The 27,696-nt window shown below is 40.1% G+C and overlaps 4 protein-coding genes across 5 annotated transcripts; all 4 read right to left on the reverse strand.

The window, feature by feature from the left end:
- Nucleotides 1-10,191: 10,191 nt before the first annotated feature.
- Nucleotides 10,192-12,815, reverse strand: RB195_025395 (uncharacterized protein; the record flags this gene model as incomplete). Its single annotated transcript, XM_064213516.1, has 6 exons — nt 10,192-10,358; nt 10,493-10,645; nt 11,117-11,177; nt 11,238-11,351; nt 11,487-11,687; nt 12,771-12,815. 6 exons carry the CDS (start codon nt 12,813-12,815, stop codon nt 10,192-10,194), a joined length of 741 nt encoding a protein of 246 aa, XP_064069397.1.
- A 1,976-nt stretch (nt 12,816-14,791) lies between these two features.
- RB195_025396 (uncharacterized protein) lies at nt 14,792-15,217 on the reverse strand (the record flags this gene model as incomplete). Its single annotated transcript, XM_064213517.1, has 1 exon — nt 14,792-15,217. One exon carries the CDS (start codon nt 15,215-15,217, stop codon nt 14,792-14,794), a length of 426 nt encoding a protein of 141 aa, XP_064069398.1.
- A 109-nt stretch (nt 15,218-15,326) lies between these two features.
- RB195_025397 (uncharacterized protein) lies at nt 15,327-15,848 on the reverse strand (the record flags this gene model as incomplete). Its single annotated transcript, XM_064213518.1, has 1 exon — nt 15,327-15,848. One exon carries the CDS (start codon nt 15,846-15,848, stop codon nt 15,327-15,329), a length of 522 nt encoding a protein of 173 aa, XP_064069399.1.
- Nucleotides 15,849-15,977: 129 nt separating this feature from the next.
- On the reverse strand, nt 15,978-22,703 carry RB195_025398 (uncharacterized protein; the record flags this gene model as incomplete). 2 transcript variants are annotated; one of them, XM_064213519.1, is made up of 8 exons in its annotated part: nt 15,978-16,515; nt 16,606-17,263; nt 17,449-17,551; nt 18,925-19,071; nt 19,149-19,232; nt 19,301-19,444; nt 19,519-19,657; nt 22,507-22,703. In XM_064213519.1, 8 exons carry the CDS (start codon nt 22,701-22,703, stop codon nt 15,978-15,980), a joined length of 2,010 nt encoding a protein of 669 aa, XP_064069401.1. The 2 variants fall into 2 exon arrangements, with proteins under 2 accessions (XP_064069401.1, XP_064069400.1); XM_064213520.1 differs by lacking the exon at nt 19,519-19,657 and having other exon boundaries at nt 16,606-17,348; nt 17,411-17,551; nt 19,301-19,370.
- Between the last annotated feature and the right edge of the window lie 4,993 nt (nt 22,704-27,696).

Raw genomic sequence — 27,696 nt, forward strand, 5'->3', positions numbered from 1 at the left:
TAAACGTAGACTAATACCTGATTTAGATAAATACCCGACTTAGACGAATACCCGATTTGGACGTTTAGCAAGATTGACGAGCATTACGATCAGGATTCGCATTGATTGCCGAAAGTGTTACCTCAGTAACTTTGTTCTGATTATCGCCTAACGCTATACTTCGCTTATCTTTGTGTTATAGCTCTGGAGATTAAAAGATTGGCGTGAGTATGGTAAAACACCAGTTAGCCGTCTGAACGAGTTATATGAGGGAATGGAATCCCCATGTGTATGTGCAGGATGACTTGTTCATCCCTGCTGGATTGAGGCGAAGTCCTCTTGTCTTTCTTGCGCCTTGTACATATTGTATATAGTTAGTTGCTCTTTTAGTGTGCATTTAACCACTTGGTAACCTTGAAGCTTTGCATGTCTTTTACGTTTTATTCACTCTTTGTATTTATTTTATTACGCACATATTTAACCCTTGTATTTAACCTTTTGTATTTAATCTTTAGTTTTATTGCCTTATTATGTTTATGCTTTGCTTACTTATTTACTTGGTAGTAGTGATAGCATTTGATTAGTAGATGTACCGCCTGTAGTGGGAAAGCATATGGAACATTATAAACGTAGGCTAAAAGGATCCATGTCCTAGCTCCTCAATGCTACGCCGTTACCATCGGTGTTGCCCATGCCATTCTTTGTGCTCGTGGGGAGTGTCGCGACTCGCATCGCTCCTCACGATCAAAGCCTGGCCGGGAGCATTGCTAACCGCGCTCGGTAGCCAAAGGCGCGCGCTCTCACCAGCGTACTTTGCCATTGGTTGCCGTCTCCCGCGGAGCTCCGCCCACTCGAGCCCAGGCTATATAAGGGAGCCGGTTTGCCAGCCTTCTGTTCGTTCTCTTGCTTCGTTTTCTTTCTGTTTCGGTTTGAATCGATATCGCAGTAGGCTCGGTATACGCTAACGCATTGCTCCGTTGTATTCGCTTCGCGTTTGTGAAGTGGTGCTTTGTTGTGCATCATGATGAAGAAGTAATACGCACGTGCAAGACACGTGACGGGAAAGGGATGTAACATCTTGGAAAGGAAAGTAAGGAAGGATCACAACAAGGCATGGAGTGCCACGCCGTCGCGTAACGCCTTGGTGGCACGCGGCCGGCGCTAGCAGGCATGGTCCACGAATATCTTTTCCCCCAGCTTAGTAGTATCCATATGATTTCCCCTCCCTTCAAGATAACGTAGAATGTCATAATAGAGAAGTTAATAAACATGCAATGTAGCCGTGCTGGAGCATGAGATGGCTACTGAAAGACAAGCGGCTCAAGGCCAAAGGCGGGAAACGTCTAGGAACATAGAGGGAAAGCAGGGGCAGGTTCGCTGACCATCGGAGAGAGCCTCTCTAGCCGAGACCGAACCCCGAGTCGCAACACTTACCGATGATGGTCACTTATCGCGACCTCAGTACAACTGAACTAGTTGTGGGCGTGGCCCACTTGTGATAGCTCTTGTTTGACATGTATTAGCACAACTTCGCCTTTTTTTTTTTTTTTTTTTTTTTTTTTTTTTTTTTTTTTTTTTTTTTTTTTTTTTTTTTTTTTTTTTTTTTGGGGTATTGCTTATATTTTTTCCTCCCAACACACAGGGGTTTGTTTTTTTTTTTTTCGGACGAAAAATGGGTGGGGTTTTTTTTCTCCCGCCATCAAACAAAAAAAGAAATTTTTTTTTTTTTTTTTTTTTTTTTTTTAAATAAATTTTTTAAAATTTTTTTTTTTTTTTTTTATAAAAAAAAAAAGTGTCTTTGGGCCCCCTGTGTGGGTTTGAAAAAAAAAAAAATTTTTTTTCCCCCTTTTTATAGTTTTTTTTTTTGAAAAACCTTTTTCCATCCACATTAAAGAAAAAAATACTAGCTGAACCTGCAGCAGCCAACAATAATTGCTCTAGAAATCTTATCAGGAGCTATTAAGCAGCGTTATAAATTACTAGTTCAGATTCTGATCTTATCTATTTTTTGATCTAATTGCTGTGACTTATTACTTATTGAAAGAAATATTCTGTTACAACGTGAAGAAGTGGAAATGCAGCAGAAAAATGAGATTTTAAGAAACATGGCCGGCATAGTGCAAAGTTTCTGCAAAGATATCGTTACCAGCCACTAATTTTATCAGAATACTATATAGAAAAAGAGTTGAAGAGGAACCACTGTGAATCGAACAAGAGACGTTATATGTTCCATTAGCGATGTACAGCAATAATGCAGCCGTTGCCAGGCTATGTAGGGTATATGCAAATTCAACGTTCACATTCAAGCGCAGCTAATCAACCGGCCGCAAAATGTTAGCACCTAAGGAAGAAACCAAATGAAAAAGTCTGTGAGGGCCTCTTTTGCTTTTAGGATTGACGGATACTTAACCTTTTGGTATATTTATGAAATTTAGAACACCCACCTCTTCTACTATCGTTTTTTTTTTTGGGTTGATATAAAAAAAGTGACCACAGATCTACTTATGCAGACGTCGCTACGAACAGAAAAAACGATGTGTTATATCCGAGTATTGAAAGTCCTTCCGCTTCATTATATGTAGTGTACGAGAGAAATCATCAAAGAATTTTAGACTGCTTCAGGTCTCTCTATCATTTACAACATATTTTGGAGCAAAGAATGGACTCGTATGAAAATTCGCTTACGTTTCTGAAAGTTTCCATTTTCTTTTTCATTTTCAAGATTTTCATCTGCTTCCATAACCTAATGTACAACACCGCTACTAACTTGTGTCCTAAAATCCGTCGCCGACGGATTAATCCGTCGCAAACCGTCGGAATTCTTGGAAGTGGTCAAAATTAAATTTTGAAAATACCATTCGAAAGCAAATGAGTTGTTGATTTCAAATATACTTCGAGAATTTTCTTTTGACAAATGTGTGGCCTAAAAGCGGGCAAAGTTTCCTCAAGCCCCGTTAATTACTTTCACACCTCCACAATCCTGCCATTGGCATATCTCGCGGATACATCTCCATGGAAAGGGTGTGCATAGGATCTGCGCTTATTTCTCGAAATTGGACAAAATGTTCATTGCATCCGTAATCAGGAGGTTATTTAGAGCATTTTGGTACTCCACATCATACGTTGGTCCAAAATTTCCATTCTCTTCAGAAATTCACGAAAGTGCTCCATCGAAGATTAATAAAACGTCACAATTTCAAAGCTGTAAAAAATCTTCTCGGAAATTTTTCAGCAAACAGTTTGTACTTGACAATAGTTCATACTGTAAGCTTCTAGCTTTGAAAATGTCTAGTTTTTCCAGTGTCAAACTTACAACATTACTCTATTTCGTTATTTGGTCCAATTTTTGAACAGCTGTCAACAGCTTACAATGAACGCTTAAGTCTCGCGATTTGGTACTTGCCTAGAACTTTCCTTCCTTTACGAGAATTGAATTAGGCGCTAACATTGGATGACAGCTGGTCATGGTTTTCGAGTGACCAAACTGGAGGAAATTTCGTCTGTTTTCACAAAACTGAAATTTTTGCAGACTATGAATTTCTTCAGTACCTCAAATAGCTTGTTCTTCTCACAAAAAGGCGCTCTTCTGAATGATGTTGAGTTCACTTTCATTTACAAACTTCAAAATCTCAACACTGAGTCCGCCCCCTTATAGAGTAGGCGATATTCTATAGCTGGAATGGTTATCGCGGAACAGGCACGGTCTGCCAGGCATCTCACACCTTCGATAGGTGACTCCTTTGGCGGTTCGGCGTCACAGAGAGACAATAATGTTTGAACATAAATGAACAGTGACAACAATTCTACACAGTTCTTACTTATTGAAACAGCAGTGATAATTTGAAACGGCTAGGAAGGAAAATGACTGACGAAACTAAACCAATAAATAAAAAGAAGAGGAGAGGGAAGAAAAGGAAGAAGTGAATATTATTCGAATTAAACTGCAAGACACGGAAAAATTAAAAATTTAAGAAGTTACGGTTTTTTCCTCCATAAGACGTCTTAATTTGTTACATGTCTGTCTTTTTCAGGAGGTTTGTTTCGTTTGTTTGTATTTCTTTCCGAAAGCTTGTGAAATTGAAGAAGCTGTATGGTTCCGATGACTAAGAAGTGTGTAGAATTGTTGTCACTGTTCATTTATGTTCAAACATTATTGTCTCTCTGTGACGCCGAACCGCCAAAGGAGTCACCTATCGAAGGTGTGAGATGCCTGGCAGACCATGCCTGTTCCGCGATAACCATTCCAGCTATAGAATATCGCCTGCTCTATAAGAGGGCGGACTCAGTGTTGAGATTTTGAAGTTTGTAAATGAAAGTGAACTCAACATCATTCAGAAGAGCGCCTTTTTGTGAGAAGAACAAGCTATTTGAGGTACTGAAGAAATTCATAGTCTGCAAAAATTTCAGTTCTGTGAAAACAGACGAAATTTCCTCCAGTTTGGTCACTCGAAAACCACGACCAGCTGTCATCCAATGTTAGCGCCTAATTCACTTCTCATAAAGGAAGGAGAGTTCTAGGCAAGTACCGAATCGCGAGACTTAAGCGTTCATTCTAGGCCGTTGACAGCTGTTCAAATATTGGACCAACTAACGACATAGAGTAATTTTGTAAGTTTGACACTGGAAAAACTAGACATTTTCAAAGCTAGAAGCTTACAGTATGAACTATTGTCAAGTACAAGTCGTTTAGTGAAAAATTTCCAGGAAGATTTTTCACAGCTTGAAAAGTATGGCTTTTTATTAATCTTCGATGGAGCACTTTCGTGAATTTTTAAAGAGAATGGAAATTTCGAACCAACATATGATTTGGGGTACCAAAATGCTCTAAATAACCTCCTGATTACGGATGCAATGAACATTTTGTCCAATTTCGAGAAATAAGCGGAAATCCTATGAACACCCCTTCCTTCCATGGAGATGTATCCGCGGGATATGCCAATGGAAGGATTGCGGAGGTGTGAAAGTAATTAACGGGGCTTGAGGAAACTTTGCTCGCTTTTAGGCCACACATTTGTCAAAAGAAAATTCTCGAAGTATATTTGAAATCAACAACTCATTTGCTTTCGAATGGTATTTTCAAAATTTAATTTTGACCACTTCCAAGAATTCCGACGGTTTGCGACGGATTAATCCGTCGGCGACGGATTTTGGGACACAAGTTAGTAGCGGTGTTGTACTTGCTTTGGTAATTTTGGGGAAAATCAGAACAATTCTGTTGTTTTTAGAATGTGCTTATTATATAACCAGCCTTCAGGTTTTTTTTTGGTGTTCGCTTCGCTTCGCTCGCCTTCACCGATCAATAAAAAATAAGAGTAACGATATGTTTTTTGTAAAATTAGAATTGTTTTTCCTATTAATGCGTTCTTCAATTTTTGCCCGAAAATTTAAGCATAGTTGAAAGATTTTATGGTTTTTCCTAACACGCGTCAGTTCTATATTTAGAGTACAATCAAACTTGATTTTACATCTATGTTTCTCTCAAACCTCCACAATTTGGAAACATTATTCGAAGTATGAGTTTCTTCTATTCTCAACTATTAGGAGAGAATGATGCTAACATGAAATGACATGAATATCGCTATCGTAGTGATAAAAGTGGCCTTCTACGTCAGATCGCGTAAACTGTTGACTACTATGCGTTGTATTTCAGCAGTTGTTCGCACATGTGTTTCTTCTTTTTGAAGAGAAGATTTTAGCAGCTTCAGGGAGACATGCTGAGAAATATATATGCGAAGAAACCATAGAAACCATTCTATCGCGTTGGAGCTCCCGCGCACCAATCCGACGCAGTGGAACCCGCCTCTCCTCCACTTTAAAGGTTTTTGGCATCGGTGTACCATTCCTGACTCTTGACTGGGACACACACATGCACAGACGCGCACATGCGACAGAATAAGCCCGTTATTATGTAGCATGATAGTTTGCAAATATAGAAGTATACATTAACATGAAAGTTTTTTTTTACCCTCACTAACATATGACAGAAACAAACGGACCTTATCAAGGCCAACACATTTACATTAAGGAATAACTCTGGGCAATGGTGCAGTGGTAGAGTACTCGCCTATCAGGTGCAATGGCTATGGTTCAGCACATCACATATAATAATCTGAGCAGTTTTAAAATGGAAAAAAAAGTAAATGAAGTAGTATCTTTGTGATATTGTAAAAAAGACATATGGAACGGAGTAGACATAGGTGATAGGAAAAATTAGCAAACGAATGAACGAACTCTTTGCAGAGCGTTGAAAAAAGATAAAAGCGTTCTAATGGAAGAATGGTGAGCGTTGCACAATACTAAGCATGCCTTTCGCCTCCTCATTTATCCACAGTTGATCTTATGGATGCGATCAATTCTAGACCTTTCTGTTCAGGTAATGCTAAGATCAAACGTTTAAAAAAAGTTTCGCATTCGATCTTTCTTTTCTTGCCATGTTTAAATTGAGTTCTCTAACATTGTTATATTTATTAAAACCTTTTTTTTAAATTCTTTATTTGGAACCAAAGCCATAATTTATATTTTTATATAGGTAGCATCAGTAAAACCTGGGACAAAATCGCCAGGAAAAGTAAAGTCTAGAAAATATATAGTGGTAAGATGGAAATGCAGGAATAAATATTTCAATCTCTTGCACTTCTTCCACATTTTCCTGCTTCCATTGCCTTTCCACAGTAGTGCCGATCCAGGTGCTGTTCTGGAAGTGTCCTATAATGCCTAAATGTTCTGGAAGCCTACTAATTAGTCGAACACATCTTTCGACCTGTCTTTATAATCGAAGAACTAATCACTCGCACTGCTTTGCAGATTTGAAAGTAAACATTCATGTACAGTATGCATAAAATTTTATTTATCCTCACTAACATATGAGAGAAACTAATTTGCCTTATTAAAGCCAACATACATGACAACATTGACTTGGACAATGGTGAAAAGGTAGAGCGCTCGCCTGTCAGGTGCACGGCGATTGTTCGATACCATACATACATACATACATACATACATACATACATACATACATACATACATACATACATACATACATACATACATACATACATACATACATACATACATACATACATACATACATACATACATACATACATACATACATACATACATACATACATACATACATACATACATACATACATACATACATACATACATACATACATACATACATACATACATACATACATACATACATACATACATACATACATACATACATACATACATACATACATACATACATACATACATACATACATACATACATACATACATACATACATACATACATACATACATACATACATACATACATACATACATACATACATACATACATACATACATACATACATACATACATACATACATACATACATACATACATACATACATACATACATACATACATACATACATACATACATACATACATACATACATACATACATACATACATACATACATACATACATACATACATACATACATACATACATACATACATACATACATACATACATACATACATACATACATACATACATACATACATACATACATACATACATACATACATACATACATACATACATACATACATACATACATACATACATACATACATACATACATACATACATACATACATACATACATACATACATACATACATACATACATACATACATACATACATACATACATACATACATACATACATACATACATACATACATACATACATACATACATACATACATACATACATACATACATACATACATACATACATACATACATACATACATACATACATACATACATACATACATACATACATACATACATACATACATACATACATACATACATACATACATACATACATACATACATACATACATACATACATACATACATACATACATACATACATACATACATACATACATACATACATACATACATACATACATACATACATACATACATACATACATACATACATACATACATACATACATACATACATACATACATACATACATACATACATACATACATACATACATACATACATACATACATACATACATACATACATACATACATACATACATACATACATACATACATACATACATACATACATACATACATACATACATACATACATACATACATACATACATACATACATACATACATACATACATACATACATACATACATACATACATACATACATACATACATACATACATACATACATACATACATACATACATACATACATACATACATACATACATACATACATACATACATACATACATACATACATACATACATACATACATACATACATACATACATACATACATACATACATACATACATACATACATACATACATACATACATACATACATACATACATACATACATACATACATACATACATACATACATACATACATACATACATACATACATACATACATACATACATACATACATACATACATACATACATACATACATACATACATACATACATACATACATACATACATACATACATACATACATACATACATACATACATACATACATACATACATACATAAAAACCACAGCTTTTTTGTCTTTCTTATGCTATTCATTCAATCAAAGTCACAAGCTATTCACGAATATTCCTGGGACTATATAAAAAAATCTAGGTCTGTTTTCTTCCATTTTGGCTAGGCATATCACAAATAGAACTGAACTTTTTCAATCTAAGTAAGAGCCACTAGCATTTTTGCTCATGTGAAACAAGATTGTTTTTCCTGTGGGATATAACCGAGAATATCTGAACCCGGCGAGTACGATGGTTGCTCCAAAGTCTTGGATTCCAAATAGTACCGCTTCTAGCGGCTATTTTGTAATGCGTAAGCTTGCCAAGCGAAAGGATTGCACCTCATGTTTTGACTGTGCTCCATTATGGTAATTTCTTTGAAGTCGTTATCTGCATTAGTGGTTTCGCCAGGTTTTTGGAGTTGTAATATGTAACCTCGGACACAAACTATCATACGGTTAAAATGACCTTCTTTTAGCGCAAATTTAGTTTGAGGAAGTTTTGGGTGATTGAGCTTTCTTCAAAGATTGAGCTGTATCTTAGCTTATCTACGAAGTTTCACGTTTTGCCGAACGTTACAATTCGATGCAGTAATGGGTCATTTTTATTTCCTTGAATAAGCACAGACCAGGTGTTCAATCGAAGATCTTTCTTGCTTTTCACAAAGCCCTTTTTTATCCTCTGCTTTATGCTGTTATTTCTTTAGGCTGCACTAAAAGACATGTGACGCTCAAGTATTGTACGTCAGATTTATTTGCATTGCTTCATGCAGTCTAGCGGGCGAAGTACAGGACGTGCAAAACTTGTAGAAGCGGACCTGACATCGCATCAAATACTTTGACATTAAAATTTCGAAAGAAATCCTTGCTGATTCCAGTTTCTTGTGCCATCACACCGATCACGTAACTTGGAACTGTTCTAGTGCTTTTTAACGCATCAATTCGAGAAATCCTTCTCACCCCATTTTACTGCTTTCTAGCACCGACGTACAAGATAGGCGTCGTGGGACCCATAGCAGTGATTTCTGGAATATAGTTACACACACGCATGCAAATTTTCTCTCTCATTCACCATATACACACATGTGACAAAATAACCCGTCATTATATAGCATGGTTCACATACACTATATCACATATAATGAGCAGTCTGCAACGTACATTTATGACAACGAAGCCTGGTGCAAAGCGGTTACGTTAGTTATGCGGTGGGACCCTTACTTATCTCTGCAGTCTAATTATTGTTCCCACAACTAGTGCAAATGCTTAAGTAGTTAGTGCAACTGCGTAAGCATTTGCATTAGCCTTTAGGTATTTTTGACTCGACCATACATTTTCAACATGTGCTTAGAATCTTTTCGCAGAAAAGCCAACTTTTTTGCAGCAACCACACCTAGAGAGCCGTGTAGAGAAGTAAGTTGGAACAGCTTGTTCATCAACTATTGTTAAACAACTGATCTCCATGAACAACGACAAAGGACTTCGATTTGATCTTTTCTGGAAGTTTCAAGGTGAATAATTTCACTCTAACAGCACTCGCTCATTTTAGTGGCAGTGAAGATTACACAGTTTTGTTCATTGGATATTAAAAATATTAGCAACATGAGGAACCCGAGATTTGTAGTTTTTCCTTTGAGCTCTGAGGTTGTCGATGTCAACTGACACTGGAAACGAGGCATCCAGTGGTTCCAAAGCAAGCACTGTAACACCGTCTTGAGCCACTGGAGAATCTTCACCGTCTTCTGAATAGCGATAATCTTTTAATAGGATGTTCATGAATGGTTGCAATACCTAGCTTCCAGAAATTACAAAAAGAACGAAAACGAACTGTTTCCTTTTTAAAAACAAAGAACCGAGATTATATTTCTGTACTAACTTTTTGCGCTACCATTCGAACAAGTAAATGAAGTCGACAATAGATAGATTTGCTTAGCTCTGTCAGCGATAGCCGAAACTAGGAAGTGAACCCCATAAAGTATCATCTGTAGTAGAGTAATAATTGAGAGTCCAAGGAAAAAGCCGAATTGCCCTGAAAAAAAGCTGGTATGAGCTCATTCATACATTCGAGAGGGTTGAAGGTAATGGTCAATTGAAAGTAGAAGAAAACGGTCAAGAGCAAAAAAAAGTCAGCTAGGAGCCACCCAAGGTCTCTTGTTCTTTCGCACAGTGTATGCTAGATAACCTCAAAAATTTCTCTACATTTTGACGAATATTACAACATAAATAATTATCTATGAAATTCTTGAACTTGAAGAACCTGGTGATTTATACTATAAATCTGGTGTTCTTTAATTAGTGTAGCGTTATGTTCGAAATGTATGGAACCGTTGTAATGTAATGAAATGTATGTAGGAAGATGGAAGGCAGTTCCTACGGCTTTCCAGAGTTTCTCTAGGATTCGACGCACCGGTTGCTTGCCTTTTTGCCTATTTCCTTCTCAGATGTGCTTCCAGCGCAGTCTTTAGATCAGAAAGAAAATAGTTTGTAAGCGAAAACAAACCTCCTATTTGTGACATGAATCCTGGCACTGACGTGGTGTACACCTCACGTACGTATTCGTACTACAATTATATAAAATTTTTCATATTCGTTTGCGTTGTTCACGAAGAAATAAGTTTAACCTGCAAATCATTGAAAGAAGCTTCGAGGTTGAAGGTATAATCTGAGAATGGGACTAGTGTCTGACTTTGTTGAAGTGCAGTCTGGTAATCCCATCGATGACAACCAGGTATACACTAAATATTTTGTCCTTACTTTTTAAGACAACACGTGTATAACAAACCACATCAAACGAAGTAAAGACGTACTATAACGAAATAAGAAATAACTGATTCTTTCATTGATTTAAAATATCTTTCTTTGAATCTTACCTCTTCACTGACACTTGCACTATTCCAAACCAGTTGTATGTTGTTATAGTAGTTATCAGCAATAATATCTGGTGTACAAGTACCTGTCGTTGGCGGTAGATGACTAATATCCGATAGGTAGGATAAGGTACAGTTAAATGGATAAACAATATTAGACAGGAGCCATTTTCGAATAACGCACTCCGCATCTTTGCCAAATATCTAAATACTGTTTTCATTTATAACGAAGTCAGGGTGTTGTGGCTGTGAAGGCAAAGGATCTCGCCTGGTAAACGTTAAGTTCAAAATATATACTTGAATTAAGAGAAAACATTAGTAAGCTTTGAATTTTTAAAATCCACTAAATTCTGTTATTTTGTTTTAGTATTACGATTTATCAGGACTTGTCTACAATCTTATAAAATAAGGTGAAACTCAGGTGCTTAATCTTTTTTGCAGTGGTGCGGACTGCAACTGTTTACCATTCGCTGAAAGGTTCTCTGTTAATTTGAAAGTAGTATATCATAAACTGACAATGTTGGGATCTCTTCTTGTAAAGATAGAGTTACATATGTAGATCAGGAGTATGGAGGTGCTCAATTACTTCTAAGACGAGTTGTACTGCCAGACTCCTGGTAACGTACTACATCCGTGAGCACAGACGTACGCGCTAAGTCTGCCAGAGGCCAGGCAATCAATGAGCTGCTCACGCTGTCTCCCCCATCCACTGTCCAACGCGGGGCGTACGCTTGCGTTCGCAGACGTGGCGCGACACCAAGTGCCTCGTAGGAAAATTCAACCTGTATCCTGTTTTTGCTGTTTTCTACTTCTATTTGCTGTTTTCTATTTCTTTTTTCTTAGAAGAATAAGGGGGACGTTTGTAATCGCACTTATTCTCGTAATTTCCACCCCTAACCCCATCTTTTCCTGGTGAGATCCCAACATGGTCAATTTCGTAGTATGTTGTCTTTAAAGACAGCACACCACGAATATGACGGTGCGAAGGGATTTGCTGGAAAAACTGGAGATGTGGTTGTAGATGGCGGGATCAGGGATGGTTCAGCTCTCTCCCTGATCGTCGTATGAAACGGCGTTATTACGAGGAACTTTAGAACGCGCCTTTATGTGTACGTCCCAGTCCCCTCAGCAGCTTATTTCTTGGTTTCACTTGAATAGGCTGGTGAGAACACATAACTGATTTTCGCAGGATCGCACTTGGATGCGGTGCGTGCACAAGGGTGGCGCGTTGCAACTGAAGTCGTCTTTAAAGAAAGTTTTCTACCCCGTTTCCGCGGATTCTTTTACCACGTAAGACTCCTGGTATGCTGCCTTCAAATTGATTGCGCCCATTCTGAATGTTCGTGCCTTGAAAGGATCAACACCGACGAACGGTTGCTACCTCCACTTCACCGAAATCAGGACGTTATACACATACTAACGCAATATGGGTGGAAATCCTTCTGAATTGGCCGTGAACCTTGTAGAAATGGATGTTGCACGTTTGAGCAAATTCTAATCCATGGGTACGATTACGAGTCAGAAAAAAGAAAAAAAAAACAGTCTATTTGACCATTAACGTGAAGAATACAGTAGGATCGCTAATTCTTTGACGCGGATTCGCGTCTTTTTCGTCTTTTTTTCATAACTGACCTCAATTTGATCTTTATTATAAGATCTACACATCAATAGATTAGTGAGCGAGAGCTCACTAATGAATGCAATTAGAGTTTTTAAAACTTATCAGGTAAACAGTTTCTGAAAAAATTGCCTGCGGAAACACATTAACGAGGCTGACTCCGAGATAATTGCGCCCCAAGGATATATGACTTTTGACATGAATATATTTTTCGAAAAGTGAAATGATGTTTACATATTCGTAATCTATATAATATTGCGAACAATTTTATATCTTTCACAACTATAACTCCATGACTCTGGAGATCTTGTTAGTTTGACTAAAGTGACATGTTTGAACTCCTGGAACGACCGACATTACCAGCTTAAAAATTGTTTTCTTGCAAAATATGCAAGAAAACTATTTGTTGTAGGAGGACCTCATCTCTTGGTTTCACAGCTCAACAGGATTTTCCGTTTTTTGCAGTTAAAGTTACAACTTCGGCATTTTGCACTTTTTAATCTGATTTTTGACAGTTCATAAATCGCTAACAAATTAGGTTCGCCATCTGTCGGCACAACACAGTAGAGAACAGTCTTTGTCCTTTGCATTTTTCCGATTTCTTCCTTAATATGTTTCAGCTGCGGTCACTTTTGAACCTGCAAAGGTATAGAACTTTTCATGTGTTTTTACAGAAAGCTTAGTTTTTTGGAATTTATTGGAAGTTTCTTCATATATCATGTGGATATGTTTAATCAGAAAGGAGAGATCTATTGAATGGTGGTAATTTCAAAAAATTTTGTTTCATTCGAATTTTCATCACAAACTACTTCAGTCTCTATTTGAGGTTATTGTCATCGAGGGACGCCGACCCACCAGAAACCTAAGGACACACATTGAGCTACGGCTGTGTTACATGTTACACTGATTACTACACTTGAAAAGAATAGAATAACTACAGAGAACAATGTTACACCCACAGAGAGATATTCTTAAGGATTGTCTGTTTTATCCTTTTTTTTATTCACATTATTTTTTTTTGTTTTACCTGCATTCTTTGCTCTTCGAAATTAAAGTAAAGTCATCAAGTCAAAGAAATAATTATATTCAAACGAATCTTTTTACGAGGACTGGAATGGAGCAATCTAATAATCTAATGACGAAGCAAATAGAAGAATCAGTGAAGTACAAATCTTAATAGAACTACCAAAATTTGGATTCAAAATTACGTCATGGATTAGCAGCTCAAAAAGACGGAGCCCCACTTTCATCATCAGATTTTTCAATCTCAAGGGTTTGCAAAGTTTTTTTTGCAATCTCCACAAATAAAGCAGACAATCCTGAAGAATATCTCTCTGTAGGTATAACATTGTTCTCTGTAGTTATTCTGTTCTTTTCAAATGAAGTGATCAATGCGGCACCACAGCCGTAGCTCGATGTGTGTCCTAAGGTATGTGGTGGGTCGGCGTGCCTTCTTTTTCTTCTTCTTCCTAGCGTTTGTCCCGTTTTGTTGCAGGGTCCGCCTTTGTCCTCCATTTGGTTCTATCCATTGCATCAGCCGTACATAAACGCGCATCTATCGTATCCAGCTTCACACGGTCTAAGCAGCGAATCTTTGGCCTCCCACGCGGCCTCACTCCTGAAACGTCGAGCTTCAGTGCGTTTTTGGCAACAGAATCTTCCTCTCGCCGCAAGACGTGACCGAACCATCTCAGTTGGGCTCCTTCATCTTCTCAGTTATCGGGACGACACCGAAGATGGAGCGCACAGTGTCGTTGGATACTTTCTCTTTTAGCGTTACACCTATCGTCCACCTTAACATCCGCATCTCCATAGCGTGCAACACTCTTTCCAAGGCTTTCATTGTCGGCCAGCAGTCGCATCCGTAAAGGGCAACAGGACGCACGGCCGTCCTGTAGATCTTCGACTTCAGTCGAACAGGGACTTTCTTGTCGCACAGTACGCCTGTTGCCATTTTCCATTTCATCCATGCCGCATTAACACGTGCTCGACCTTCTTGATCAATGTCGCCTGTGGAAGTCACTTTGGATCTAAGGTACTTGAAACAGTTCACCTTGTTTAATTTGGTGCCATCGACACGAACTGAACCATCCTCTATCCTTGGTCCGCACTCCATGTACACAGTTTTTGATGTGTTGAGGCGCAATCCATATTTCTGCAGCCGATCCTTCCAAGACTGTTCTTATTTCTGAAGATCATCTCGAGACTCCGACGCGAGCATGACATCATCGGCAAAGAGTAGAGTCCACGGATGCTGCTTCTGGATTTCCTTCGTTATCGTGTCCATACACAGTATGAACAGCAGGGGTGAGGGATGAACCCTGGTGAACCCCTACTTGTACAGGGAATGGCCTGCTTGTCCCAGCGGCACATCGGACAACGCTGGTGGGTTTCGCATAAAGCAGCTTTGTCCACTGCACATATTCTTCTGGTACTCTATGCGACCTCATGGACATCCATAACATCTCATGTGGGACACGGTCGAAAGCTTTCTCAAGATCGAGAAAAGCAAGATGCACACTGCGGTTCTTCTCTCGATGTTTCTCCAGAAGGATCCGGACAGCATGGATAGCGTCTATAGTGCTGCAGTCCTTCACAAAACCGCACTGGTTGAGTGAAACGCTGACAATTTTCCTCAGACGAGCCTCCAGGACACGCTCAAAAACCTTTATCGTATGGCACAGCAGTCGTATAGGCCTGCACGAAGTGCAGTCAGCAATGTCTCCTTTCCCTTTCCAGACAGGCATGGTCACGGAAGTTTGCCAAACGTCTGGAGTCCGTCCTTCTGCAACGATCTTGTTAAATAGAGTTGCGAGCCACACAGACCCTCGATCTCCTAGCAGCCTCCAGACATCAGCAGGTACGCCATCAGGACATCAGGTTGCCTTGTTCGACTTCATTTTTGCGAGGGCAGCACTGACTTCGACGGCAGTAATTGGTAGAACAGGACCCTCGACGCTGGGAACAGTTGCGATCGGAGGATGACAGAACTCTTCGTTACACAAGTGGTTGTAACACTCTCGCCACCTCTCCAGGATCTGACCAGGGCGGCGCAGAACGGTTCCATCAGCTCCCTTAACGATCTTGGTGTGTTCCATATCCAACGTTGAACGATGTCGCGCTCTGACTAAACGATACACTGCCCGCTCGCCCTCTCTGGTATCAAGCATGTCGTACACAGCCTTGCAGCGATCCAATTTCGCCTTGGAGACTACCTTCTTAGCCTCCCTCTTCGCCGCTAAGTAAGCATCCCGATCTTCAGGCTGACGTGTCCTCCACCAGAGCTTATATTTGGATTTCTTCTCACGAATTGCCGCCTGAACTTCCTCGTTCCAAAACCACGTAGCCTTTTGTACTTTGGGCTTAGCTAGAGTCGTCCTTCCCAGAGTGTTCTCCGCAATCAAGCGTATAACGCTGAAAGTAGACGACCACATTTCCTACACGCTACGAGTAGGGTGGGGAAGTGCAGATGGAGCCACGGACGCAAAAAAAAATACAGCATACTCCAGGATTCGCAACCCGTCGTCGTTGCGAGCTCCAAAACCGTATCCACCATGACAACCCTCGAACCCGTCTTTCCGAGAACCGACATGTCTGTTGAAGTCTCCTCCGATTAGAAATACTTCTTCGTTTTCCAGGGATTGGACGTACTGCTCCAGATCTTTCCAAAAGCACGCCTTCTCTTCTTCACTACAACCCGCCTGTGGCGCATAAGCAGAGACGACTCGCAATTCCACTTCTCCTGTATCTACTTTTACAGCCATCAAGCGATCCGATAGTCGATCCACCGCTGTGACGCTATTTCTAAACGACTCGTTCAATATGATACCAACGCCATTGCGATTTGATGTGCCGTGGTAGATCAGTTTGTAGCCACCGCCTAATTCCCTTGCTTTGGAGCCTTTCCAGCGAGTCTCCTGTACACAACATATGTCAACACGGCGTTTTCTGAGACTATCTGCCAGTTCACGACTTCTTCCAGTAAGCGTCCCAACGTTAAGTGTTGCCAAGCGCACTGGATGTTGCTGGCGATGGCGGACTAACTTCTTTGGCCGGCTTCGTCCTCTAGCCGGTAGCCCTCGCATATTTGCCACATTGCCCGGTCGAGAGCAATGTGGCAAATATGCGAGGGCCATCTCGCTTCTGGGGTACGCCCTAGCTTCTGAAGAACACATAGTAGACATTAGCAGTATGACGCGAAGGGGGTGTTGTCCTCGGTCGGCTTGTCGCACTAGCAAGCTAGCAGCCTGGCACCGGAATCGTCGTACTACCCCCTCACTTAGCTAGCCTGTAGCCTTGGCCCAAGGACCGGGCTACTAGCCGGACACCTTTGTGGCATGGTTGAACCTGCCGAGACGAAGTCTCGCCACCATAGCTGCCCGACGGCCAGGGCCACCGCTGCGCCGCTTTGAGGCGTGAGGTAGGATTTACAGCAGGTGGGTCGACGTGCCTGGATGACAGTAATCCCTCATAGAGGTTGAAGGAGTTTGTGATGAAAATTCGAATAATTCAGAATCAGGATCAGAAAATTTAGAAATCGACACCATTCAATAGATCTTTTTCTCCTGAAAAAAACATATCCTCTTGATAGTTGAAGAAATTCCCAATAAATCGCAGAAAATAAGTTTTCTGTAAAAACACATGAAAAGTTCTACATCTTTGCAGGTTCAAAAGTGATTGCAGCTGAAACATATTAAGGAAGAAATCGGAAAAATGCAAAGGACAAAGACTGTTCTCTACTGTGTTGTGCCGACAGATGGCGAACCTAATTTGTTAGCGATTTATGAACTGTCAAAAATCAGATTAAAAAGTGCAAAATGCCGAAGTTGTAACTTTAACTGCAAAAAACGGAAAATCCTGTTGAGCTGTGAAACCAAGAGATGAGATCCTCCTACAACAAATAGTTTTCTTGCATATTTTGCAAGAAAACAATTTTTAAGCTGGTAATGTCGGTCGTTCCAGGAGTTCAAACATGTCACTTTAGTCAAACTAACAAGATCTCCAGAGTCATGGAGTTATAGTTGTGAAAGATATAAAATTGTTCGAAATATTATATAGATTACGAATATGTAAACATCATTTCACTTTTCGAAAAATATATTCATGTCAAAAATCATATATCCTTGGGGCGCAATTATATCGGACTCAGCCTTGTTAATATGTACCCGCAGGCAACTTTTCGCAAACTGTTTCACTGATAGGTTTTCAAAGTTTTAATTACATTCATTCGGTAATCTCGGTGATCTACACATCAATTTTCACATCATCAGTAGATTATTATAAGAACTACACATCAATAGATTCGTGAGCGCGAGCTCACGAATCTATTGATGTGTAGATCTTATAATAAGGATCAAATTGAGGCGAGTTATGAAAAAAAGATGAAAAAGACGCGGATTCGCGTCTTTTTCTAGTGTTTAACATGGTGTGCCTCTCTTAACGCTTTAGAAACTTGAATTTCGAAATTTGTCTTTGCAGGAAAACGTAATAGGCGAAAATTGTGCCCTTTTTTTTACTGCTATATCGTATGCAGTACAGTATTTGCATTCTTAATCGAGACTTGCCTTATTTATTGACATTGATGCAACGCCATATATCAAATATATATGGTGTTTAGGATAACAGAAATGAAGATTGGACATGATGAAAAAGCCTAGAAATCTCTCAATAGAACCTAGATAATCTCTCAATTATTTTCTGGTTTCTTCTTTATCTTGATAAATTCTCCATAGTTTTCATGGTTCAAGGTATTTCACTTCTGTAAATACTAATCTTACGTTCTCAACTTCCAAAAACTTCCCAAATTCAAACAGACACGCTTACCTTCTGAGTGCAAACGTCTTCGTTTTCGATAAGCTCAATGTATCTAGCTGTGAATCGCATTCGATTCCACTCATGAGGATACAAATAAAATCGTGGAAAATCAACAACATGTTTAAAATTATCCGTTATATAAACTATGATTTGAGGCTAAATAAAATCTAATAGAATGACAAAATGAAGAAGAAATTCTCAGGGAACTCAATCAGAGATGAGGGAATGTTTACCTGGCTGAAATTGTAGTGTGGATTAGTGATACTTGGCGGGGCTTTAATACTCAAAACAAGTCTTCCGATGTCATCTGCTTCTGTCTAAATTGGTGAAGAAGACCATTTTGCAAAATATTGCGTTTAGGTCTACCAAATGGAAGTATTCCTACCTGATTGACATATTTTCTCGTTTGAAAGCATAATCCTCGACGCATAACGACCTGCTTCTCAAACAAATCACTACAACAATTCATTGTTTTTCCAGCTAATTGACATTCTCGAAACAACTCATTACAAGCGTACCCATATTTTTCCTGAAATTTCGCTTTTTGTCTTCTCTAATGGCACTTTGAAAAGCTTAAACTGCTTTTTTCATTCTCCACCTTACCTGAATAAGATTAAAAAACTCTTCAGTAGAATAACCGTTAGACCAGTTTTTATAGAGCGCATTCAAATAACTTAGATATGTTCGATTGAAATAAGATAAATCATCCATATTTTCCAACCCGTTGCCACCTACCCAAAATCTGAAGCAGATGATTTATGTGGAAGTAGACAGCAAAAAGCCCGATTGTGTACACACATACATACATATTTGTGCATAAAAAACAGACTTACCTCCCTTCGAAAAGAAAAATCACCTCAAAACCAGATTTTGTTATGCTGGAGGGTCTAATTGATGTACTACACTATATCATTACCCTCTTTACGTATGGGATCTGTACTTATACAAATTAGCTTTCGTTTCACTCTCTTTCTGGGTGAGTTATGCAACTAATACAGTGCACACCGAAAAGATAATCTCATCTCATAATCTCTAATCTCATTCTACTCGACTCCTTCACGCAGCAACTTAGCGTTCACTTTTTTCGCTATGTTCAATTTAGGCCCTCTAATCTCTCTAAATGCGTAAGTGCCTTTGACTTTTGCCGCTTTTTTGAATGCAGAAGAACGTAAAAAAGGGCTGGAGAAGGAAATGAAAAATTGAGAGTAACAACGAAAATATGTCATAGATCACTATATAACATTTGTAGTAACGCCAACGTTTTGATACGAATAGAAAGAACCATTTTTCAAAAAGATTTTCGCTTATGTTGTACCAGCCTGAACGTCCGGCTAAAGCCGGACTTCAGGCTTTTTTTGCTGTTCGCTTCGCTCGCCTTCATCGATCAGTGAGAGATAACGGTAGCGACATTTTTGTAAAATTAAAATTTCTTTTTTTTCTATCAGCTCTTCCTTCAATTTTTTTATCCGAAAATTTAAGCACAGATGAAAGATTTTTCCTAAACGCTCAGTTCTATATTTGGAGAATATGTTTCTCTCAAACCTCCACAATTTGGAAACATTATTCGAAGTATGAGTTTCTTCTATTCTCAACTATTAGGAGAGAATGATGCTAACATGAAATGACATGAATATCGCTATCGTAGTGATAAAAGTAGCCTTCTACGTCAGATGGCGTAAACTGTTGACTACTATGCGTTGTATTTCAGCAGTTGTTCGCACGTGTGTTTCTTCTTTTTGAAGAGAGGATTTTAGCAGCCTCATCAAGAAATGCTGGGAAATAGATATGCGAAGGAGCCACAGAAACCCATTCTACAGCGTTGTGGATCTCGCGCACCAATCCGATGCAGTGGAATCCGTCTCTCCCCTCTCTATAGCTTCCTGGCACCGGTGCACCATTCCGACCCTGGGACCCGTCACACCCCATTTTACAGCTATCTGGCTCCAGGGCACGATTTCAACGCCGTAGGATCCGTCTCACCCAACGCGTTTGGGCTCCAGCGTCTCCCTCTCTTTTTGGGGTTTCTTGACTGAGACACAACATACACAGACGCACACACGTGATAGAATACGCCCGTTATTATGCAGCATGATAGTTTGCAAATTTGGAAGTATACATTCACATAAAAGTTTATTTACCCTCACTAACATATGAGAGAAACTAATTTGCGTTATCAGAGGTAACAGACATGCATTTGCATGTTTGGACAATGGTGAAGAGGTAGAGTGCTCACCTATCAGTTGTAAGGCGGTGGTTCGGCACCTCACCGCTGCAGAATTTTGCATCAGTATGGAGTATTTCCGTGACACAGAGACAAACACACACACACGGACTAAGCGCGCTATTATATAGCATGATGATACTCCAAGTGGGCTTGGAAAATAGCACGAGAATTTTGTTGGTGCACAAACTAGCTCCTTCCTTCTCGACAAAATTTTCTGTTTTAGTGATTTTTCTTGTTTACAAATGAGACTACCTTTTTTTATTAGCAGCATACTACACCCGGAAAGAAAAGCTATTATGAGAGTGAACGAAAAGCTGATGTATTACACATGACACATCCAAAATTGTGTATTTAAACGAGGAATATTGGAGGTTATGACCTCTGCACTAGTAGGCATGGACTGCCCATTCATAAGTTACAGAAAAAACACAACGCAAAAAACGCATTTTTCATTCATGTTTGGAGGACTCACAAACTGGTCATTCTTCACTGAAAGAGTGAGAGTAGTTGCGACTTTCCGCATACCTTTGTATGCTGCTGGAGAAGTAGCAAAATCGAAAATCTATCCAAATGCTCTCTTCAATCTTAGAGTCTTAGAGTAATGCAAGAAGATTTCATCTCAACCTGCACAATGAAATCTCACGTATATTCTTAATAACTTGAAACAGGAAAACTTACTTCACTAAATCGATGGCGGTGGCATAATCAATACCAGGAAGCGTCTCATATATATCAGCAAAAAGCCGCGTTGAGTTGAACGCATCCGGAACTTTGGGGCAAATCGTAATGGCTGGAAGCTCCAGGCTATCCACCTGAAGTTCACTAATAGTTGAACTCTAAGGATTTATTATCAGAAGATTATGCAGGTTGAAGATAGATGAATACTGAAAGAAAAAAATTCCAAGGAGATTTGTTGCCAGATTTACTTGACTTGACTTAGTCGGCAGGCTGATATTATCGCTTTATATGATTCCTCGCATCTTCGCCGAGGTATTCGCCCTTGAAAATAGCTTTGCCCTACCGTCTCGATCTTCTGCGAGAGATTGCACAGAATCAATCCTTCCACGTATCACCCACTGATATACCACATCAATTTCCGCGTGAAGATCTTCAATGCGGCATACATATGATAGGGCGAATTGCGGCTACGTAGGTAGGTAGGTAAGACCGCGTCTTGACTTTGTTGACTTTGTTGATGACAGGGTTGATCACAGACGTTTTGTTAGGGAGTTATATTCAGAGGTGCCCTTAGCGCATTTTTGCCGAATATCTTTCTCGTAGCTGGCATTGTTCTTCAGCATACAGCACAGGTAACACAGGTAGGTCGTCCACTCTGATTCCCCGTTTGAGGTCTCGAAGAGACTCACTTCTGCTTGCACTCAACAGGGCAAGCGCAATCCAGCATCGCAGCTGCTAGCTTCGATACAAAGTTGACAATATGTTGAACTTTAGCACTGATTACCACGAATATAACAGCATTGTCGGCGTACTCGAAGTCGTTCCAGGCCAACTCTGGTGGTGATAATACGATTTTAGGAGGACACTGATCGACTGTTCTTCGCATGCTGTCATCGAAGTTAAACAAAAAGGGCCCTGCAACCACTCCTTGTCCTACTCCAGCTACAACATCAAACGGTCTTGTACATCCGGCTGGTCTTCGAACCGTACAGTTGTTCGTTGATCCATGTCATCAAATGGACGAACGAATTTCCCTGGCACTCCATCGGCTCGGAGCACTTATGAAGACGACCTCTGTGAGTCCAAAAGGCCCATTTGCATTGGCTTCGAATACTGCTGTCAGATTTCCATCAGTTTTCTGATGATGAACACCTCGTCAATCGTAGATCGGCCAGGACGAAGCCCAGCTTGCTCGTCGCGCGTTGTTCCTTCGCGATGTTAAGTCGATTCAGGATGATTCGCTCCAAAACTTTGCACATAACACGTAACTAAGAGATTTCTCGATAGTTCTTAGGGTTCGTAGCGAGCTTCTAGTGGAGTTGTAATGTTGTTCGAGATATCCTTCCTTTGATCTATATTGTTCTGATCTTCGTCATTGGCAGTATGAAGAATTTTGGAATATCATTTTTTCTTGCCGCTGTACTGTTTTAGTACAGCATATGCTTTCCGTAGGCTCCTGTCCTTCCATGCATTTTCAAACTCCTTCGCTTTTGACATGCTATCGACATCGTGGTGTTGTTGCAGTTGGCGACGCAACTTTCCGCTCAGACGCTTTTCATGGCTTAAGGGCATCACCCCACGAATCTGGGTGGTACGGATTTCAGGTGGAGAGTTCTTATACGGGGTCCTAGATTACGGAAAAGAGGGTGATTCCATCCATTTCTTCCTAATTGCCGTAAAAAACGGCCCGGAAGATACGGCTTTGGGCGTTCCGGCGCGCTATTTTCCACAACGAGTTCGATTAGAGCGCGCCAGTCTTGTGTACGCGTCGCCTCTTCTGGGCCATTTTTCACGGCAATTAGGAAGAAATGGACGGAACCACCTTCCTCTCCGTAATCTACGACCCCGCATAAGAACTCTCCACTTGAAATCCGTACCACCCCAGATTCGTGGGGTGATTCCTTCAAATCGCCAGTCCTGCGAACAAGCAAAGAGTTATATGTGCATCTTATCTCCGCAGATGGAAGAGCAAACTTCTTCCTCGCCATTAAAACCTCTTACAGTGTTCTGGATGCAATTTGAAGAAATAAATGGTGGTCATCCTCGAGTGCGAACTCTCAAACAGCTCTACATTCCCGAACATCAAACTAAGGAATGCTTTTCTTCAAAATGAAGCCGAGCTGAAGTTTAAGAGTTGTCATCTTCCTCTTGCGTTGCTCTTAAGGTGTGAAATGGTTGACCCTTGCCAAAGCTGATAGCATCGATGATTGTTCTTGAACGTGGAAACGACGACTATGCCCATCCGCTCACATAAGTCGACCGACGTGTGCTTCTTTGAATAACACCATTTTCCTACCACATCGGACTGCTCTTCAAGTCCCATCTTCGCATTTGGGTTGATTCCGACAATGACCACCTACTTGCTGGGTATTTTAGACTTCAGTATTTTGACATCATCATAGAAGGCGTCCTTATTTTTGTACTCAGCTGTTTCTGTAGGTACATTAGCACTTGCGATCCGGAGTTTACGTCCTGTGCTATCCCGCACTTACATAAAGACACATCCAGGCAACATTCAGCCAAAGTCCTCCACTACGTTGTTATAGTCATTCTTCACACAACAACCTACCTTCTTTTCACCGACGCCGCAGTAGATAGTGTAGTCTCCGATACTGATGACAGACTAGTCTCTGATGCATGTTCCCTCTAACGCAGCAAACGGCACGCAGAGATATCGTAGAAGCCTAGATGAGGCGGCTTCTTGGAGTCCACTTGTCAGTGTTCGTTTCGTTAACCGTTTTCGATAACCGTTTTTTCATGTATGTGTATTCTATTTTGTAGCGATGCTTTCAATATTTTCCCAGGTTAAGTCGTTTATCATACATTTTTCCGCACTCACCTGCTTTCAACCGGAACATTCAGATATATTCGCTCAGATCAGCATAAATCACTAACTACTTCAACTGACATTAAGGCTATATCTCATAAACAACATTAGCTCAAGTGCAGTCATCGAAATCTGCTAGCTGCGTCTATAGTTTTTGTAGTGCCAAAGGAATGATGCCATCAGTGAAACGAAGTTATTGTAAATGCACGCTATCAACTTCCACTCCAATGTTACCCAACTCCAATTCTCGAGATTTTGAGAGTGATGTCAAATAGTTCGGGTGAGAAAATGCTATCGTTCCTTTTTTACAGCGGTAGTAATGGTTTTGTGGAAAATTCAGGTGTCAGTCTTGTCATATAACTCTCGATGAGCCCGCGTGCAGTATAGAGAGGAAAGTCAGAATTATGTTCCACATAATTTTCTTTCAATCCTGAAATTGAAACTTCAATCCAATCTAGAACGACTCCCGCTAGCACTTCGTGGATGATAAAGTGATAGCAGATTGCAGTTGCACAGTAGTTACCGATGTCATGGGTACCCTCTTTTCTGCACATTAATTCGGTGTTTCTGATTTTCCACTGGTTAGGAACTGGCACTTCAGGAGGAACCTGAAGTGAACGAAGACCCTTACCTTCTAGAATGTCGATTAAGACTTCGGTAAATTCTTCAAATATTCTGATTAGTCCGAGATGCCGACTGTGCATGGGTAAGATGACGTGTTTTCAACAAAGAAGACCTGTGAGATGACGTTTTCATCTTCCCTCAGTTGATAGGAAGGTAATTGGATGTGGCAAACAAATCGGATGAGAAATCATAACCTATCGTCCCCACCCTTCCATTGATAATATAGTAGCCCCGTTCGAGTTTCGGATAGAAGTTACTTCCGTTTTATTTCCGTATTGGCGCTGCGGTAGGCGTTGTAAATGCTCTGAGGTCTTATATAAAACCGATTCTTTGCTCTCTTTAAGAGTTGTTTTTTGCCGCTTATTTGCGAAGTTTCGCGAGCCGGATATGAACCCCTATCTTTTGGTGGCTTTAGAAGCTGGTGTTCCTCATACTGTTGCAAAGGTGCTCGAATCATATCCTTATTACATGCTCTGTTGTGGTATCGTTCAGCAGTCGGCTTGGTGAAAGCGCCAACTGATGATTGCCCTCAGACTAAGATAGAGGGAGTTTTGCCATTTTGTGTAGGCTTGAAGACTTTCTTCATATGTGATAATACCTTTTATCTCACCGCTAAGATTGCGTCATGAATACACTTTAACGATTCCTTGGGAAACACAGCTTGCAACAATGCAAGAAAGAGAAAGGAGACTTTTGATGTATATCATGGCCGACAAAGAATTCCGAATTATAGTTACAAGTTATTGGACTACACACATTGTAAACTCCAGGTAGGTGAAGAGGTTCAGGGCATCATTGTAAACTGTACGAAAGCCTAATGAATATCGCTGCAAAATTATGTGGAAGTAAGCATTGGAATCTTCGCAGACCTTTTTTTTCTTCCAAAATTAGGGGAAATTCAAAACCCAAAGGTCACTGATTGTGGTAAGCATAGTCGTTTGATCCAGAAGGATCACCTGGTACAGCAGCGCTAGGGAGAGTATGGTTGCAGAGATTACATGGTATGTATGTTTGATATGGCTTGACGCGAAACCGGCACGGATTTTTATCTCTTCAACTATTGATATCTGATTCAGGTGTTTTAATGGATCGGCGTTCACGGCTACACTAGCGTTGGCGAGGACACAACTCCTCTGCTGTCGCAGATATCACATGTGGCGTTCACTAAGTAGTCATCTGTGTACATATGGTAGTAGCTGATCATTATCATAGTCTTGTCTGAACAATAACTGTAGTCGTATTCCCCCTAGCGCTGCTGTACCAGATGATCCTTCCAGGCCAAGCAAGTATGCTTACTACTATCAGTGTGAAGAAAATGGGCAAAAGTTAGTTAGTTAGTAAGTTTCGACTGAACAGCGCGTGATTCCAGACGCCCTCCAGGAATACTGCTGACCACTTGGCTATCCTTTCGTGCGATCGATTTAAACGGAAGTATTACTTGCGCCCTTTTGGATCAAATCTACGAACAACGGGAAGACAGGTGGCAAAGGCAAAGCTGATGGGAAAGAAACCCATAGAGAACCTGCTCCCGTCCTATTCCATCGGGCTAAATGAATTCACAACTGCTTCGCTAGTGTCACCCAGAGCGGAAGAGATGGAGGAAATTTGTTGGAGGCTACTCTAAACTGTTTCTCTTGTGTTTTGTACTGATTTCATGGGACCTTTCTGAGATGGCACATAGATACAGTCGGGTCAAAACAATATAAAGGTCAATTTAGTTACGTAACCAGCCGCGCTCGAAGCGGTGAGGTAGAGAGGATCGAAGAAGGACCCTTGCTGTTAAGAATCATCGCTGCAGCTCGCGATAGTCCCACTTAGATATCAACCGCTATCTCCACCGCGACGCTTCGAGCGCAGCCGCTTACGTGACTACATTGGTTTTCATGTCGTTTTGACCCGATGATACAATTTGTTTGCACGCAAAACCATTTAGGTAAGCACGTGCCCATTTCCACAAAAACATGAGTGAGTATGGCTAGAGAAGAAAAAGGAAGTCGGTAAGTAGAATGGGAAAATTTGAGGAATTTTTGATCCTCTCTCTAGCTTAGATGCAAAAATAAACTTTAATCCAAAAATTGGAGGTACCGCTCTCTACATGGACAACTACAGGAACATTCCCGAAGTTGAGCGTAAGAAACTTCAAGACATGCCAAACTCGTTATCCTCATATTCACGGCAGTGCACACAAGTCATCTGTCACAAATAGTCAGGTACAGTAGTTGACACACCTATGCCACCTACTCTAGCTTGCAATTAACACAAAATGATGGTGACGAATTGTTACACTTAAGCCGTCCGACTGAATGAAGAAGAACGCAGAATTTCTGGGAATGGAGAAGGTATGGAAACAGAAAGCCATTCCCGTTCAGCTTGCGATCTGAGATGTTGGGTCCATTTGGGAAGAAGTATTTAAAGAATGCCGCGTGCA

Source organism: Necator americanus, chromosome X (assembly GCF_031761385.1).
Source record: "Necator americanus strain Aroian chromosome X, whole genome shotgun sequence".
Classification (NCBI taxonomy): domain Eukaryota; kingdom Metazoa; phylum Nematoda; class Chromadorea; order Rhabditida; family Ancylostomatidae; genus Necator; species Necator americanus.